This window comes from Coregonus lavaretus (assembly GCF_964263955.1).
Source record: "Coregonus lavaretus genome assembly, chromosome: 24".
Classification (NCBI taxonomy): Eukaryota; Metazoa; Chordata; class Actinopteri; order Salmoniformes; family Salmonidae; genus Coregonus; species Coregonus lavaretus.
Genome location: NC_140011.1, coordinates 7,995,653 through 8,014,874, shown reverse-complemented (window position 1 = coordinate 8,014,874; position 19,222 = coordinate 7,995,653). Strand labels below are relative to the sequence as shown.

At 40.5% G+C, this 19,222-nt stretch overlaps 2 protein-coding genes across 3 annotated transcripts in view; both read right to left on the bottom strand.

Moving 5' to 3' along the window:
* The window catches only part of LOC311100031 (F-BAR domain only protein 2-like), a 93,893-nt gene extending 83,386 nt beyond the window's left edge, over nt 1-10,507 (bottom strand). For both annotated transcript variants that reach the window (XM_084140764.1, XM_084140765.1), the window contains exon 1: nt 10,341-10,507. In XM_084140764.1, coding sequence (XP_083996890.1) covers nt 10,341-10,373 — 33 coding nt within the window. In that variant the 5' untranslated portion in view covers nt 10,374-10,507. The remainder of the gene's footprint in view (nt 1-10,340) is intronic.
* A 7,080-nt stretch (nt 10,508-17,587) lies between these two features.
* tnpo1 (transportin 1) overlaps nt 17,588-19,222 on the bottom strand; it is a 66,132-nt gene continuing 64,497 nt past the window's right edge. Inside the window, exon 25 of the mRNA XM_084140808.1 lies at nt 17,588-17,918. The gene's annotated coding sequence lies outside the window, so the exon portion shown is untranslated. The remainder of the gene's footprint in view (nt 17,919-19,222) is intronic.

Below are 19,222 nucleotides of genomic sequence, written 5' to 3'. Positions count from 1 at the left end.
CTAGCTCCCTTCCCTTTCCACTAGTGCACACACACACACACACACACACACACCACACATAAGCTCCTCACCACAGGGATGAGAAATATGTCCCAGGGCTGTTGGCTCTATTAACACTGTTTGTTTATCGCGCTACCATCTTATTGTCCCATGAAACGCTGAGGGGGACAGACAGTTCACCACACACAAGCCCTGCCTCCACACAACGCTGGGTTAGTGGGCTATAGAGAGCTACAGTGTTCTCTCAACCCAACCTGCTGATCCACTGACAGACAGTTCACTTGGAGGGCAGTAGGCTATATGCCTGGCCTGGGGTGTATTCACATTCAGTAGGGTGAGACATATTGAAATAGCAGACAGAAATCTAATGTTTAGAGCCGACACACAGCTATTCCATACGATAGAGAGCACTGTCTGTTCTGCACAATACATGTATATCTGAACATCTCTTGAATACGCTCCTGGTTTAGATGGAGTCTACTGTAAACACAATGCATTATGCATGCAAACAAACGCAACATAAAAAACACAGTAGACTGCAAACAATACTGAATACTGTACTGTTTCTGTACAGCTGCATCTGCACTATACTATTGACTGTTGGGTAGAAAATATTAAAATCAGAAAGGAATGAGGGAACAGATTCATTTAAAACACAGGGGTAGAAAATCCATTGAAGGGGAAGCACAGCAGTGACTACACTATCGGTTTCCTTCATTCCTAAAATACTTGTTTGTTTAGCTGAGGGAAGAGATGCTGTCGTGTAGACATTTGAAATTCAGGGCATGTGCATGGATGGATGAGGGGCAAGAGTCAGTGAAAATATCTGTGTGTGTGTGTGATAGAGAGAGTGAGAGCAAGAGTGTGTGTGTACCCTGCATCTTAACCACACTGCTGATCTCTGCTTCCACTGTCCTTGTGGGGCATGTATCGGAAGCTGAGCACAAAGGGTAGGTTGAGAGATGAGAGGATAGCTGGGGTCTCAGTCTCTCTCAGCCTTCAAGATAACGGGCGGTCACGAGTCATGACGGCAGTCAAATTCCACGTGACCGTTTAGTCACAGTAATTAGGCTTCTCCAAGCTCTGATGCTGCTGATGGTCATTAGTAGCCTACCAAACTTGCTAACTGCCTGGTACTCAGCACTCTATTGTCCCTCTAATCACTCTGACATCAATGGAAATCTAATCAAAAATCTTATCAAACGCTTCATGAGAGCCCATGATTTCATGTTACGCAACATTTCTATAGGCTATGCAACTGCATGAGAATATACAGTGATGGCCTCTATTAAAAAGAGTAGGATCCCATCAGCTTTCTATAGGCTAGGCCTAATATATTTATTTATCAACTTTCCTAATTTTAATATTACATTGCTTATCTTTACAACAGGATTACAGCCTACATGGCTGGCATGAAAATGAACTATGGGAAAAGCATCCTCCATTCACTATTTAGGTGCATAGATTACATTTTTTTGTCCATTCTAAATCAAAAAACAAATTTCACACATTATTTAGTATATGTAAAGACAAGATTAAATCAAGAATAGTGTGATGGGTGCCAATATTAACCTATCACTTGTGAATTATATATTATCACTTGTGAATGATGCCCAGCTTAAAGCAAGAAACAGCGCATGCTTTTCTTTGCGACTTTTTCAAATCATAGTCGCACACCATGTAGCCCAGCCCATAGGCCTATATGTTTTGATAAGGTTTGTATTACAAATAAAGTGGCCAAATCACTTCTTAAAATGAAGCAGATTAACCTGCTTTACAATGGTTGTAGAGCCTAACTGGCATACATAAGCAGCGCGTGAGTGTCAAGTTTGGGGAAGATAATTTTCACCATTAAAATAAATTTTTATAACAAAAGCATTACATGTATAATCACATTTGTGGTCACTTTTGAGAATGGTGTATTCCTGCTAATGGACCATTCGTGCGTATAGCCTACTGCCGTGTGCTCATTGCTGCACTTATAATGTGAAGGAATAGCCTAATAGTTTATCAACATTTTAAGCTAAACGTTCTCATCTGTTGCGTCAGGCTCATTGCTTAAAACAGGTTTTTTGATGCTAGTGGTTGTATTCATTTGGCATCTATCGCATCCCACAACTGTCCCAGACTATGTTTGGCATATTTATTTCTCACACAGAATAGGTCAACTTGTGTACTATGGAAGATAGTAGATTGACATAGGCTAGTGCTTTTGCTGTTTGTTAGGCCTACTCATCTTGTTGGCTGCCGAAAAGTAAATGTGGACAGTTCTTCCAATATCTTCAATATGCACCTCAGAATTGGATAAGGTCGCGCACAGCTGCATCCCCGATGTGTCTGTCTTCACTTGTAACCTGTGAAAAAGACCCGATCATGTGACGGAGAGCCATGTGAGTGAGAGGTGCTTCGGAGCACGCAGCCTGGAGAAGGGAATTATTATATTCAGCACAAGGGCACAACGGCCACTGATTTTTTTAGGGGGCATTTTACTGCCACACAAAGTGGATGCAGCTGGGAAATTCGAGGCATTATCAAGTGCTTGTCAAATTGTGAATGAGTGACTGATTAAGTGTGTGCAGCCTGCGCAAAAACAAAGTACAGCTCATGCCTTTCATGCAACTTTTTTCAAATCATCATTAGAGTCACATCATGCAGCCTTAGAATGTATTTAAAAACCAAACATATAGCCCAACGTTTGTATCACAACTAAAGTTACATAAATAACTAAATCAAGCATATAGGAGTACCTGTTGTTTCTTTGTTAACCACTCAACACAGAATAGCACACTCCCTAAAATCGTTTGGAGAAAATATCCTTTCTATTTTTCTTCAGCTATGTTCAATTGTATTCATCATTCTATAAAATAATGCCACTGAATTCTAAGCAAATATTGTCTGCTAAATGAACTAGTGTAGCCCACAGACATATGGCATAGCCAGATCAGGGCCTAACATAAGGACAACTCAGAGTATGCTATTCTGTTCTTCTGAAATAGACTACATTTTCTTCATATCATGTTTCTTTAGACCGGTCTAAAATAAATAATGGATTTATTGTGATGGTGTAGGCTATATTACATGGATTTATTAGACTGTTAGACTGTTAAATGTTAGATGTTCCAAAGGTCTGCATCAGTGGCTTGTAGGCTATGCATGTAAGCCAGGAGATGCTAAATGTGTTTATGTTAATTAACAGTCAATTACCGTGAGACCGGCAGTTATTTGCTTGACAATCACCGGCTGACAATTTCAAGACCACCACAGCCCTACATGCACCACATAAAAAAAATGTATCCCTCCTCTTCCTTAGATGGCTTAAGGAATGTACTTTGGTGCGAAAAGTGCAAATCAATCCCAGAACAACAGCAAAGGACCTTGTGAAGATGCTGGAGGAAACAGGGACAAAAGTATCTATATCCACAGTAAAACGAGTCCTATATCGACATAACCTGAAAGGCCGCTCAGCAAGGAAGAAGCCACTGCTCCAAAACCGCCATAAAAAAACCCAGACTACGGTTTGCAACTGCACATGTGGACAAAGATCGTACTTTTTGGAGAAATGTCCTCTGGTCTGATGAAACAAAAATAGAACTGTTTGGCCATAATGACCATCGTTATGTTTGGAGGAAAAAGGGGGTTGCTTGTAAGCTGAACAACACCATCCCAAACGTGAAGCACGGGGGTGGCAGCGTCATGCTGTGGGGGTGCTTTGCTGCAGGAGGGACTGGTGCACTTCACAAAATAGATGGCATCATGAGGAAGGAAAATTATGTGGATATATTGAAGCAACATCTCAAGACATCAGTCAGGAAGTTAAAGCTTCGTCGCAAATGGGTCTTCCAAATGGACAATGCAGCATACTTCCAAAGTTATGGCAAAATCGCTTAAGGACAACAAAGTCAAGGTTTTGGAGTGGCCATCACAAAGCCCTGACCTCAATCCCATAGAAAATCTGTGGGCAGACCTGAAAAAGCGTGTGCGAGCAAGGAGGCCTACAAACCTGACTCAGTTACTCCAGCTCTGTCAGGAGGAATGGGCCAAAATTCACTCAACTTATTGTGGGAAGCTTGTGGAAGGCTACCCGAAACGTTTGACCCAAGTTAAACAATTTAAAGGCAATGCTACCAAATACTAATTGAGTGTATGTAAACTTCTGACCCACTGGGAATGTGATGAAAGAAATCAAAGCTAAAATAAATCATTCTGGCATTTCACATTCTTAAAATAAAGTGGTGATCCTAACTGACCTAAAACAGGGAATCTTTACTAGGATTAAATGTCAGGAATTGTGAAAAACTGAGTTTAGATGTATTTGGCTAAGGTGTATGTAAACTTCTGACTTCAACTGTATGTGTTATGGCTTTACAAGCTATGCTATATTGTGGATAAAGAGTTACCTGTCTAACAGAACACAGAGGGTGTTCTTTAATGGAAGCCTCTCCAACATAATCCAGGTAGAATCAGGAGTTCCCCAGGGCAGCTGTCTAGGCCCCTTACTTTTTTCAATCTTTACTAACGACATGCCACTGGCTTTGAGTAAAGCCAGTGTGTCTATGTATGCGGATGACTCAACACCATACACGTCAGCTACTACAGCGACTGAAATTACTGTTAAGTGTTGCAAAGAGCTGCAGTTAGTTTTAGAGTGGGTGGCAAGGAATAAGTTAGTCCTACATATTTCTGAAACTAAAAGCATTGTAATTTGGGACAAATCATTCACTAAACCTCAACTAAATCTTGTAATAAATAATTTGGAAATTGAGCAAGTTGAGGTGACTAAACTGCTTGGAGTAACCCTGGATTGTAAACTGTCATGGTCAAAACATATTGATACAACAGTAGCTAAGATGGGGATAAGTCTGTCCATAATAAAGTGCTACTCTACCTTCTTAACAGCACTATCAACAAGGCAGGTCCTACAGGCCCTAGTTTTGTCGCACCTGGACTACTGTTCAGTCATGTGGTCAGGTGCCACAAAAAATGGACTTTTTTTTGCAATTGGCTCAGAACAGGGCAGCACAGCTGGCCCTAGGATGTACACAGAGAGCTAACATTAATAATATGCATGTCAATCTCTCCTGGCTCAAAGTAAAGGAGAGATTGACTTCATCACTACTTGTATTTGTGAGAGGTATTGACATGTTGAAAGCACCAAGCTGTCTGTTTGAACTACTGGCGCACAGCTTGGACACATTTACATTTTACATTTTAGTCATTTAGCAGACGCTCTTATCCAGAGCGACTTACAGGAGCAATTAGGGTTAAGTGCCTTGCTTAAGGGCACATCGACAGATTTTTCACCTAGTCGGCTCGGGGATTAGAACCAGCGACTTTTCGGTTACTGGCACAACGCTCTTAACCACTAAGCTACCTGCCGCCCCATGCATACCCCACAAGACATGCCTCAAGAGGTCTCTTCACAGTCCCCAAATCCAGAACAGACTATGGGAGGCACACAGTACTACATAGAGCCATGACTACATGGAACTCGATTCCACATCAAGTAACTGATGCAAGTAGTAAAATTAGATTAAAAAAACAGATAAAAATACACCTTATGGAACAACGGGGACTGTGAAGCAACACAAACATTGGCACAGACACATGAATACACACACACACAATAACATATGCACTATACACACACATGGACTTTGTATTATAGATATGTGTGAGTAGGGGCCTGAGGGCACACAGTGTGTTGTAAAACCTGTGAATGTATTGTAATGTTTTTAAAACTGTTTGGCTGCCTTAATCTTGCTGGACCCCAGGATGAGTAATGGGGATCCATAATAAATACAAACCAGGTAGACCCTACAGCCTAGTTATTAATGTGCAGAGTTGAATCATTAAAACCAAAGTAACAGTGGTGTTTCTCTTGACAGCGCCTCAAGCTTGTTTCAGTAAACTAGGTAAAAAGGCACTTTCTCTAGGCCTATATTTTCAGTTCTCTAGACTAACTTTTCCCACAATTTTTTCAGTTGATGGCACCAATTTTTCCGATAATGACCTGACGTGTCCTTTAATACAATTAATTATACTTTGTTTTTACCAATCTAACTACATAACGGTAATATTGTATTTGAATGGTAAATCTCTATTGATAAACTGGGTAAATCAAGATGTAGCCTAGGCCTATTCACAATACAAGTGAATGCAATAAGAGTGTCTGCACGCATTGAGTTTTGAGCTTGTTTTAGCTGATTTCATGGGGCTACAGATGAAAAACAATCTGTTTCCCTTCCATTTGGGACTTATTTTATTGTACTGATAAACAACATTTCCATAGAAGAAGCAATCCCTTTTATAAAAGCCTGCGCTCTCTCTTTAAGACCTAATTACATCATTCACACACAGTGAGAGACAAGAAACGTGAGGCAAAGGAGACGAAGTGAATGAATAAAGTTTTTGGCAATTACTAGGGTTTATGATGACAATCAGCTTTGAAATCAGCATAGTTTGTGTCCTATTATCACAAACAAAGTACTAGGGTAGTGAACTGATGTCAGCTTCAGCTGTAAACTAGCAAAGAAAGTTAGCCTACAAAGCTGGAAGCTACCTGTATCTTCTTGCATTGTAAAGTGTTCTTGCCTATAGTGTATTGATGAACATTGTTTTGAAAACAGTCATTAACAGTTACAACATTTCTGCATGCAGTTTTGCATTATTCAAGTGTCTTAACTTCGGTGCAGCAGGAGTGGGGACTGGGTAGCTAACATGATGCAGCCCAGACTCCCAGTGAGTGCATTGGTTCCTCAGGACAGGCGAGAGCTAGCAATGAGTAAGTGGAACAGCCACGGTGCACTCGCGGCCTCGCTGATAGACAGACTTGATCCTCTCAAATCAGTAGACAACGTGACAGAAGTACCGAAAGTTACACATTCTAGTACTGAACCGTTAAATGTTCTAGTATCTAAAAAGTACAGAAGTTTCGGTATACCATGCAACACTAAACTAAATGTGACAGTGGGTGTTATCATTAGTCCAAACAATAGTTTCTATTGGACAAATTCAGGTTGGTTCCTTTTTTGCGCAGTCTCAACCCCTGATTTTACTGGCTAATCATTGGCTAAATTAGATAGTAGTCTCTAGTGCTGAGCGATTAGTGCTTTTGAAGTCGGTTCGGTTTCGGTTTGAATATTAAAAAATAATCCTGGTTTTTCGATTTAAATGCGTTAATAAATAGTGACATTCAAATGATTTTAGAGCTTTTTAATGGGAATTCCAAAGCCAAAAATAGTGAATATTCAATTGCCAAAACATTGAAAATATTACATTGTCTCTGTCACATCCATATTGGGAGACAACAATGGAAAAATAGGAAATTACTATGAAATAATACTATATTTCAGATGACTATTCTTTTTCATTCCGTAAAGTCATCGTCTCATCTCTGCTCAGGAAGTAGGAGCCAGCCAGTCAGACAATGTTATCTCGGTGCTCCCCATACTGTAAAGTCTTTAGTCATCCGATTTAGCTAGGTTAGCCTGCGTAAGTATGCTACTGGGCAGTCTGACTAAATCATTTAACTAGTTCTTCAAAGTAGATAAGGCATACTTTCACGAACTGTCTATTCCGCCCTATCGTCTTTGTGTTGTGTACATTCATCTCTCACGCGGTCTGTGTGTATCTAACTTAATGTAGCAAGCATAAAAGTGTATCCATCTCTGTCCGAGCCGGAAAGAACAGGTGCAATGGATTATGGTCATTGTAGTTAATTAACACGTTTCTGCGCTAAACTAGGTTGAATATTTGCTTAATGAAAACTATAACTTTTTTATCTACATCACGATTAGTCTTGAGTGACTTGAAAGTGATCAATCAGTTGTGTAGCCTACTATCAATCAATCAAATGTATTTATAAAGCCCTTTTTACATCAGCAGATGTCAAAAAGTGCTATACAGAAACCCAGCCTAAAACCCTAAACAGCAAGCAATGCAATGTAGAAGGCTAGGAAAAACTCCCTAGAAAAGCCAGGAACCTAGGAAGAAACCTAGAGAGGAACCAGGCTGTGAGGGGTGGCCAGTCCTCTTCTGGCTGTGCCAGGTGAAGATTATAAGAGTACATGGCCATTAAGGCCAGATTGTTCTTGAAGATGTTCAAATGTTCATAGATGACCAGCAGGGTCAAATAATAAATCACAGTGGTTGTAGAGGGTGCAACAGATCAGTACCTCAGCAGTAAGTGTCAGTTGGCTTTTCATAGCCGAGCATTCAGAGGTTGAGACAGCAGGTGCGGTAGAGAGAGAGAGTCGAAAAAAAACAGGTCCGGGACAACATCAAAGTACATCAGCACAGGCACACATTAGATTAGGCTAGTCACAGTCATCCTCCTCCTTCCTCTCCATGTACTGTGATGTGGCAGAGTAAAAATACACCGTGCTCTTCTCTCTGAACCCAATTTCCTTGTATCATATACCTTTTGCTCTAGTACATAAAAATATATTTCTAAGATCTTCAAAAAGTCTGTGGTTTACATGATCTTCATCAAGATGAGTTCTATTGTCATCAATGAAGCCTTATTGATAGCGTTCAATCACAGACACAGACGATATCAGCCTACTGTATCACAGACTAGGCTAATCACAGTGTTGTATCCCAGACTTCTGGCCTCCTTCCTCTCCACTGTACTGCTCCATCTCAGCAGGACCTCATTTCTGGGTCTGGTTAGTCCAGCTGACTGTTGCGATTGTTATGAAACAGAACAGAGGGGGCACACCCTGGCCGCCACTTCCTTATGATCTCAAGAAACATCTGTGGAATGCGACCACAAACACCAGTGATTACACACCACATGCACGGTCACTGTCCGTTTGTGTCCTTCGGTCAGGGAAATGCTGATGTCACGTTATGCCTGCTGTATGTGTGTGATGTGCAGTAGGCATGAGGGGGAAAAAACAACATCAAAGTCCATTGTCATAAATCCTAGGCTGTCAGAGTAGCAGGTGGCTGCGGTAGCCAGCAGATCCAACACCGTACGCTTGCTTACAGCTGCACTACAGGGTCAGACAGGCCAATGCTTAAATTAAGACACTGCGGAGCCGCGCGAGAAATGGCTCGGAAAACGTACTTCCATCCAGGGATGAGAAATGCGTTGTACTCCAAATTGTCCCACTATCCCAAATGTTACACAGAGAAGATTGAACGACTGCTAAAAAACTAGCAGTTGCTCAATCTTGTCGTGTAACAGATGGGATAATGGGACAATTCGGAGTACAACACGTTTCTCATCCCTGGATTGAGGTACATTTTCGAGCCTCATCTCGTGCCGTCTCCGGGGTGTCTCAATTGAACAAATGGCTTGTCCAATCCTGTTGTGCAGCTGTAAGCAAGCGAATGTGTAGGAGCAGTTTATACACATGCACTCACACCTAGGGCCTATGCAGTCATTATAAACCAAATAGTAGCTTCCTTAAAATCTTGAATCCACAACATGTTGTCAGGCAAGTGGTTGAACCATGGTGTAAAATAAGAATAACCCAAAACTTAAATTTACACACTTCATAAGATCTTGTTGTGAACACAGATAGGCCTACTATATATTTAGTTACTAGAAAAATACCCCTACAACTATTCATCTAGGAAGCCTCTAAATAGTGGAAGTAAATGAGTAATTCAACTTTGAGAATGTGGTTACATTTTAACAAGGGACCAATTTAACCATGTAACTCATTGTGATGCAAAATAAACATTGTTGACCTTATGGGAAAGGCCTTCATACGATATAATCGATTAAGTGGAACTAGCTTCAGTCACAATGTAGCCACGTCAAAACAGAACCGATCGCTCAGGGAGAATTCATTCTAATTGTTTCAACATTCCACAGTAACGTAAACTGTAACATTGTAACCATTCTTAAATCAGACAAATGTTGCAACACTGTAGCACTTAGCTAGCATAAGCCTACATCAAACTTATTAAAACATCTGGACTCACTGAAACATCATTATGGAAGAAACTGACGCGTAGGGATTGTGAATGACAACCACAAAGGCCCAATCATTTCTACGGGAAAGACCATAAACATTCCAAGACACTCCGTAACAGCCAATTGACTGCATGAGAGGTGGATTCAATTCAGCGGTCACGTTAGATATTATTCAGAGGCCCAATCGCCGGGGTGACAAAATAATATTCGCCGAGAAAAGTAGTGGGGGGAACGGGGTGACATCGTGTTGACCCAGATCCTTCAATTTCACCGGAAAGATTCCGCATAAATCTGGTTGAAGCGAATAATATAACATTTGTTAATGTCTTTGTCACATCCACTTGCGGGACTGTGGGACTTAAGCTAAACAATTTAGCCTACTAACCTGGCCAAAAAAAAAAGCAGAACCTACCCAGAAATTCTCTAGGAAGTAGGGCGTTATCATCTTGGTTTCTTCTTCTTTCCACTCTGCAAATATTTTCTTCTTTTAATTTAAATTCAGGCAATTGCTTCGCCGTCCTCCCCGTTTCCGTTGTTTGCCTTTTCTCCTTTTCCCTACGCTCCTCTTTCTTCTCCCTCCCCACCTCAGACTCCACCTCCTTCAGAAAGCGAAAGGCAACTGAATTAAATTTTTCTCCTCCAAAAATTCAGAGACGAAGAAACAGCGCCACCCATGGCGGGAAGAAAAACACAACAGCAGTTTCTGTTCTGCACTGATATTCTAGAACGGTTCTAGAATTATACTGAACAAAAATATAAACGCAACATGCAACACAGCCATTCTGAAATTAGTCCACCCAACTACCTCATCCGCATATTGTTATTTATTTTGCTAATTTGCACCCCAGTATCTCTATTTGCACATCATCTTTTGCACATCTATCATTCCAGTGTTAATACGAAATTGTAACTATTTTGCACTATGGCCTATTTATTGCCTTACCTCCATAACTTACTACATTCGCACAAACTGTATATATATTTTGTTGTATTTTTTACTTTATGTTTTGTTTACCCCATATGTAACTCTGTGTTGTTGTTTTTATCACACTGCTTTGCTTTATTCTTGGCCAGGTCGCAGTTGTAAATGAGAACTTGTTCTCAACTGGCTTACCTGGTTAAATAAAAGTTAAATAAAAAATAAAATAAAATTTTACTGAATTACAGTTCTTATAATGAAATCAGTCAATTGAAATACATTCATTAGGTCCTAATCTATGGATTTCACATGACTGGGAATACAGATATTCATCTGTTGGTCACAGATACTTAAAAAAGTAGGGGCATGAATCAGAAAACCAGTCAGTGACCACCATTTGTCTCATGCAGGGTGACACATCTCCTTCGCATAGAGTTCATCAGGCTGTTGATTGTGGCCTGTGGAATGTTGTCCCACTCCTCTTCAATGGCTGTGCGAAGTTGCTGGATATTGGCGGGAACTGGAACACGCTGTTGTACACGTCGATCCAGAACATCCCAAACAAGCTCAATGGGTGACATGTCTGGTGAGTATGCAGGCCATGGAAGAACTGGGACATTTTCAGCTTCCAGGAATTGTATACAGATTCTTGCGACATGGCCATTATCATGCTAAAACATGAGGTGATGGTGGCGGATGAATGGCACGACAATGGGCCTCACGAAATTGTCACGGTATCTCTGTGCATTCAAATTGCCATCCCTAAAATGCAATTTGTTTGTTGTCTGTAGTTTACGCCTGCCCATACCATAATCCCACCGCCACCATGGGGCACTCTGTTCACAACCTTGACATCAGCAAACCGCTCACCCACATGACGCCATACATGTGGTCTGCTGATATGAGGCCGGTTGGTACTGCCAAATTCCCTAAAATGACGTTGGAGGCGGCTTATGGTAGAGAAATGAACATTAAATTCTCTGGCAACAGCTCTGGTGGACATTCCTGCCGTCAGCATGCCAATTGCACTCCCCCTCAAAACTTGAGACATCTGTGGCATTGTGTTGTGTGACAGAACTGCACATTTTAGAGTGGCCTTTTATTGTCCCCAGCACAAGGTGCACCTGTGTAATGATCATGCTGTTTAATCAGCTTCTTGATATGCCACACCTGTCAGGTGGATGGATTATCTTGGCAAAGTAGAAATGTTCAGGGATGTAAACAAATTTGTGCACATTTGAGAGAAATAAGCTTTTTGTGGATATTGAACATTTCAGGATATTTTATTTCAACTCATGAAACAGGGGACCAACCCTTTACTTGTTGAGTTTATATTTATTTTCAGTGTATTTTAACGTTCTAAATCACTGTGATGACTATCAGCCCATGTGGGCAAGGTTACCAGGCTATGCAAAAATGTTTTATCACAACATTAGAACCACTGGGTCTCTCATATCACCTCCTTCAGGGCAGTTAGTACAATCCTTTTCTGTGTCAGATATCAGATGCCGTGTCATGTGGGCTATTCTCTTTGGTGGACCTCTTGGTGCCTGTCAACTACTATTGTTCAGTCATTATTGCATGAATGGGGGATAGAGAAACATTGCTCTAAGAGAAAGTCTGAAGACTGGTGATGCTATGTCAGTGTGGTAGATCTTTCCCTGACTATATAGTTCCCATTAACACACTTCTCTGGGTACACTAGGCTGCAATAGGCTCCTCCATAGGGACATTACACTGAAGTCATGACTCACTGTCATCTACACAACCACCTTGCCTATAATTGTCTTCACTACTAAATTGTGTGTGGTGGATGAAAGTATGGGGTCAATGGGGGTAATCGATAGCTGGTCTATCCGACCTGATGTTTACCAGGTTAAAAACCATTAGATCAAATCAAACTTTAGTTAAAGTGCATTTAAAATTGTAACACTTTAAAGTAACAGAAAACAGCAGTCCCAGATTTATGTAAACAATTTATTCTCAACTATGTACAGATCCAAGCAGTGATTACCGTTAACATCCATCACATCATACAAATGTCTTTACAAAATTACTACAGTACAATATAGATTCTTTGCATGATCCAAAATATTTGGTGGCCCCAACAATTATTATTTTACATTAAAAAAGGTCCAATGCAGCAGTTTTTTAAAAATCTCACTATCAAATCATTCCTGGGTAACAATTAAGTACATTTTAATCATTTAGCAGACGCTCTTATCCAGAGCGACTTACAGGAGCAGTTAGGGTTAAGTGCCTTGCTTGAGGGCACAGACCCGGTTACTGGCCCAACACTCTTAACCGCTAGGTTACCTGCCGCCCTTACTGTGTTTGTTTTCAATTAAACTGGTCCAAAATAAACAAAAATAGCTTCTTAGCAAAGATCAATTTCTCAGGCAAGAATTTTGCTTGGACTGTCTGGGAGTGGGGAGGGGAATACTTAAAATGTACTGTTATTGGCAGAGAGGTTTGTAACCTTCTTTCTTATTGGTCTATTAACTAATTTACCTCATGGTGATGTCACCATGGAAAGCCAAAACTCCATCCCACCAAAACAGGCTGAAATTTCAGGCAGTCTTTTCAAACAGCTCTTACACTAAAAGGGCATTATCATTTTCACAGTATTATTCCAACCTCATAGTGTGGAAATATATATAAAACACAGTTAAATAAAGTTTGACTGCACTGGGCCTTTAAAATTCAGCAGCATATATATAAATAAATCACTAGTTTCTTACATTATTCAGCAAAAAGGGTGAAGGCAGACTTGGAGAAATTCTAGTCAAGTTTTTTTTTCTCAAGGCTAAATGAAAGTCACAGGCTATTGTTAGAAGTGTTCTTTAAAGGAGACATTCTACTGCGGTTGGTTGGTGCTGTAAAAATAAACTAGGGGGGCCTCCCGAGTGGCGCAGCGGTCTAAGACACTGCATCGCAGTACTTGAGGCGTCACTACAGCCCCGGGTTCGATCCCAGGCTGTGTCACAACCGGCCGTGACCGGGAGTCCCTTAGGGTGTCGTCTGGGTTAGGGGGTTTGGCCGGGGGGGCTTTACTTGGCTCATCGCGCTCTAGCAACTCCTTGTGGCGGGCTGGTCGCCAGTTGAACAGTTTTTCCTCCAACACATTGGTGCGGCTGGCTTCCGGGTTAAGCGGGCGGGTGTTAAGGAGCGCGGTTTGGCGGGTCATGTTTCGGAGGACGCATGCCTTTTCCGAGCCCGTTGGGGAGTTGCAGCGATGAGACAAGATTGCAATTGGATATCACGAAATTGGGGAGAAAAAGGGGGTAAAAATGTTATATATAAAATTACAATTAACAAAGAGACAAAGATTTTTAATAAAGCATTTTTGCCCCCTCTTCTTCAAAATGAAAGACCTCAATTTGCAAACAAATCTAAGAAGCCATGAGCATATTTGCTTTTCGCTTATTGTGCAAGGTCTTTTTTCCATTATTAAAAATAACGAGACATTATGAATCACCATCAAAATCATCCAGTTGTTATCAAGGCATCATGTACACATATTACATTTTAACACCTTCTAGAAATGTCTTACAATCACTTTGCCACAGTTGCATTAATTATGTGTAAGTTCTCTTCCTAATTTCATATTCCTCAAAGTTATAAGTCAATTTGAATGTCTGTGTATATCTAGTTGAAATGATTCTTTGACACCGACTCTGGGTGTGTGTAAGTCTGTCTCTTACTGGTGAGCTAGCACACATATCAAACGCACACTAGAACTGAACACCCATGGACAGGAGAGGCTTACTAATCTCTTATCGGTAAAGGGAGATGGAAAAAGGCATACATTTGGAAAACAATAACACGAAACAACGGTAAACACAACCTCCTGAGGTTACTACAAACAAATATTCAAGTAGAGAAACTACATCATAGCAGCGGCAATATCGGTACGACAGCACACCAACAGCGATTGTTTTATGTATTTTTTTCATACTTTTTGGGGCGGTTTGGCAGACACAGATAAAGCGAAGTCCTGGACTAAACAAATATTTCAGTGGATATTCTCCATTCACCATTGCTTTTTAGTCCAGCACTAGGTTTAACCTGTGTCTCGGAAACCGGCCCTTTATGTTTTGTTTTTAATTCAGTGTGATAAGTAGTGGTAGGACAGAACCAATCAAGCCATGCTTCTTCCAATTTTCGACATGCCAAACAGCTGGAATGTGACAAAGACAAAATCATTTCAACTTCAGGACACGACAGACGTGGCACAAAAACAACGACTACAGAAACAAGTGCCTCCATATATCCCATGATGTCTTATTTGTGTTACTTGACATTAGCCTGGTCAAGTGAAAAGGAACAATCCAGTTTGGATCCAGGCTAACTTGACATACCCCATGTTTTACTAGTGTTAAAATGTCCCATTAACTACAGGTTACCTATGAGCAAAACCCCCATCCAATATTTTAATAATCAATATACAGTAAAAATAAAAATAAAATAAAAATATATATGTATCTTAGTTTGTTGGCTTTGGAAAGGTTTTGTGGCAATATCTGCAGTGCATCATCTCCAGGCTTAGTTTACACCAATTATCGTATAGAGAATTTCTGATATTGGAATCGTATCTTTAAAACAGGTCAAATACAAACAAACAAGTTTTAAAATATATATAAATAGAAAGGACTATATCATATTGAATACCCAGTGAAGTAATACATTTGAGGTGTTTAGTGTTATAAGTCTCCTGTAAATGAATACTTTGTGAGTACCTAAATGTGTGGGTCTACTACAGTATGCATTTATGTGTAGTCTGTTCGAAACAAGTGCTTCTAATGTGCTTTGTGAGGGGGGCAAAATACTAGAATGATTACTCTGACTTACAGACTGAATCTGATTGGTTGGTTGGGCATAAAACTGCATTTTCCCCCACCATGGGATAAATTCAGGCAATCAACGACTTCAAGACTTTTGCACTTTACGGAGTCAAAACAATAACACTCCAAAACAAAAAGGAACCAAAAATATTTGTATCTTTAAGTTCTAGCTTCACAGTATTTAACAAGATAACAATACATTTGGATGTGGGCTACAGGTAAAAGGTTAAGGGAAAAAAATGCTCCTGCAGGTATGTATGAAATAAAAAAAGTTTAACTTTCAAAGTAAAGGTCCAATATTGTATGTCAACTAAATGGTTTGGGAAGTAAAGAGCCACCAACATGCAAGGGATCAAGCGTTAGAGCACCCTGCATTCAAAACGGTCATTACATTCATCCTCAAAGATCATGCTTTTAACACAAAAAGCAAACCAACGACAACAATAACAGAAAAAAACAACAGTACAGAAAAAAAATCATTTAAAAACATTGCTTGCTGTTGAGTTTTGGATTGACAACCAACCAAGGTCACAGACAGACACACTATCAAGACAGTGTTATAGTCCTTGTAATAATAATAATAATACTCAAGGAACAAAGGATGGACTCCTCCAGCTAAAGCCCTTTCTCTACCCCTCTCCCTACTTCCCTCCCTCCTCTGACAAGGTTAGCAATACGTTCCCAAGTATTGTTTTCACAAATGTGAGAAAGCTGGAAATTGAGATTTGAAACAATGTGAGTAAAGAGTCAGGTAAGCATCTAAGAGTCGGACATTATGGAGGCTAGTAAAACGTCCATGCACACAGAGAACACGTCACTTCCACAGCACAGAACGGAACAGAGGCAGCCTGAGAAAGTTATGACATGTATGAAGCAGTGTTCACGGTCTCTTTTTAGAATCAATACCAAAACCCTGCTAGATGGATTCAACTAGATGAGAATATCAAGATCGTTTCCAGAGTTGTTTGTTTTCTATACTGTTTGTAAACCCAGTTCCTGCTAGACATTGAATGGAAAGCCTCCGGTAAACAAAGGGGTGGTGGGGGGACAAAACTGAAAAGGGAGAAACCACATGGTTGTTTAAGAAACCTTATCACAGGGCTATACAAGAAATCCCACAACTATCCGATGACGCGACACACATCACTCTTACGTTGTACACCCACTGTCCCCACTTCCCACTTTGACGCAAGCATGCTACTTAGTCATTTCCCCCGTTTATAAGACAAGTCACTTTCAACCACAACAAATAAAAATCATATGCACTTCTTCTGTCTGTGATGTGTGATTGACTGACTGCTTTAGGCAACCCAGCTTCTGACCTGCCTAAACATATTAAAACTCTGATATTACTCTAAATATGCCACTGACAAGCTTTTACATTAACTCAATGTAATTACTTTGACGACTACAAGAAAATACATGCTATTCTTATTCTAAGATATGTAGAGGCAGTTTCCCAAATAAAAAGTAAAAACTTGCTGGTTCGATTTTTTAAAATGAATGATAGTATCAGCATTTACTCTACTCTATTGCCCTCCGTTGCTGTTGTTTGGCTATCAGCCGTCCTGGCTGTTGAGGATACGTATGTTGTCTTTGAGACCTTTTTACGTCATTTCCATGCGACTTCCTGATTTTATAACCACCCCTACATAAATTCTATGGTTGGTCTCCACCAGTCTAGTTCTACACCAACTCCCTCCCTCCCCCTACCTTTGAGTGGCACGTTCCGGCTGATACGTATTGATTTAAAAGCTCTTCTTCACTGACCGCTGGTGCTCAAATCAGCGCTACCCCCTCGGTAAGTATAAAACCATGATTTTACCACAACTAAACGACAAAAGTTTTTACAGAGCTTTGTATAGTTTTTTTCCCCTTGTTTTTATTGTTTTGTTTAATGTCGGTGGAGAGCTTGGATGAAAGAAAGAAAAAAAATGGCTAACCTGACATCTTTTCATTACTGATTGTGATGTTGAAATGAAATTTTCCTCCCTTGATAAAGTTGGCCCACCGGTCCCTGTGCCCCCCTCGCCTGTTGCGTGGGGGGGGCGTTGAGTGCCTCGGCTAGCTAACACCTCCCTCCCACCCCGCCCGTCCAGAAGGTTGAGGAGGGGTCACGGTCTGCACCCCCTTCCCTCCCCAGCTGGCAGACCCTACCCCCAGTAAAGGGTAACATGTTCCCTGGGTATAAGAGGTTCCCCGTCTGTCGTCTCCCATAGCGAATGACCTGGTAGGAGAGAGACAGAGGGAGACCAATATTAATGGAAAAAAAGATACTTTTTTAAGCCCATCCCCCACACATACAGTCCCTTCAGAAAGTATTCAAACCCTTCACTTTTCCATTGTTGTTACAGCCCGAATTCAAAATTGATGAAATATATTTTTCACCCATCTACACACAATACCCCATAATGACAAAGTGAAAACATGCTTTTAGACATTTCTCATTTATTGAAAATGAAATACAGAAATATCTCATTTACATGTATTCACACCCGAGTCAATACTTTGTAGAAGCACCTTTGGCAGCGATTTCAGCTGTGAGACTTCCTTGATAACTCTCTAAGAGCTTTCCCCACACCAGGATTGTGCAACATTTGCCCATTATTATTTTCAGAATTCTTCAAGCTCTGTCAAATTGGTTGTTGATCATTGCTAGACAACCATTTTCAAGTCTTGCCATAGATTTTCAAGTAGATCTAATTAAAAAACTGTAACTCAGCCACTCAGGAACACTCACTGTCTTCTTGGTAAGCAACACCAGTGTAGATTTGGCCTTGTGTTTTAGGTTATTGTCCTGCTGAAAGGTGAATTCATCTCCCAGTGTCTGGTAGAAAGCAGACTGAACCAGGTTTTCCTTTAGGATTTTGCCTGTGCTTAGCTCCATTCGGTTTCTTTTTTTTATCCTGAAAAACTTCCCAGTCCTTAACAACTACAAGCATACCCAACATATGATACCAGCCACCACTATGCTTGAAAATATGGAGAGTGGTCCTCAGTAAGGTGTTGTATTGGGTTTGCCCCAAACGTAACACTTTCTATCCAAGGCAAAAAGTTAATTGCTTTGCCACATTTTTTGCAGTATTACTTTAGTGCCTTGTTGCAAACAGGATGCATGTTTTGGAATACACTACATTACCAAAAGTACAGTGCATTCGGAAAGTATTCAGACCCCTTTACTTTTTGCACTTTGTTACGTTACAGCCTTATTTTTAAAATGATTAAATTGTTTTTCCCCTCATCAATCTACACAATATAGCCCATAATGACAAAGCAAAAACAGGTTTTTAGACATTTTGGCACATTTATAAAATAAAGAATACGGAAATATCACATTTACAAAATTATTCAGACCCTATACTCAGTACTTTGTTGGAGCACCTTTGGCAGCAATTACAGCTTCGAGTCTTCTTGGGTATGACGCTACAAGCTTGGCAAACCTGTATTTGGGGAGTTTCTCCCATTCTTCTCTGCAGATCCTGTAGAGTTCTGTCAGGTTGGATGGGTAGCGTCGCTGCACAGCTCTTTTCA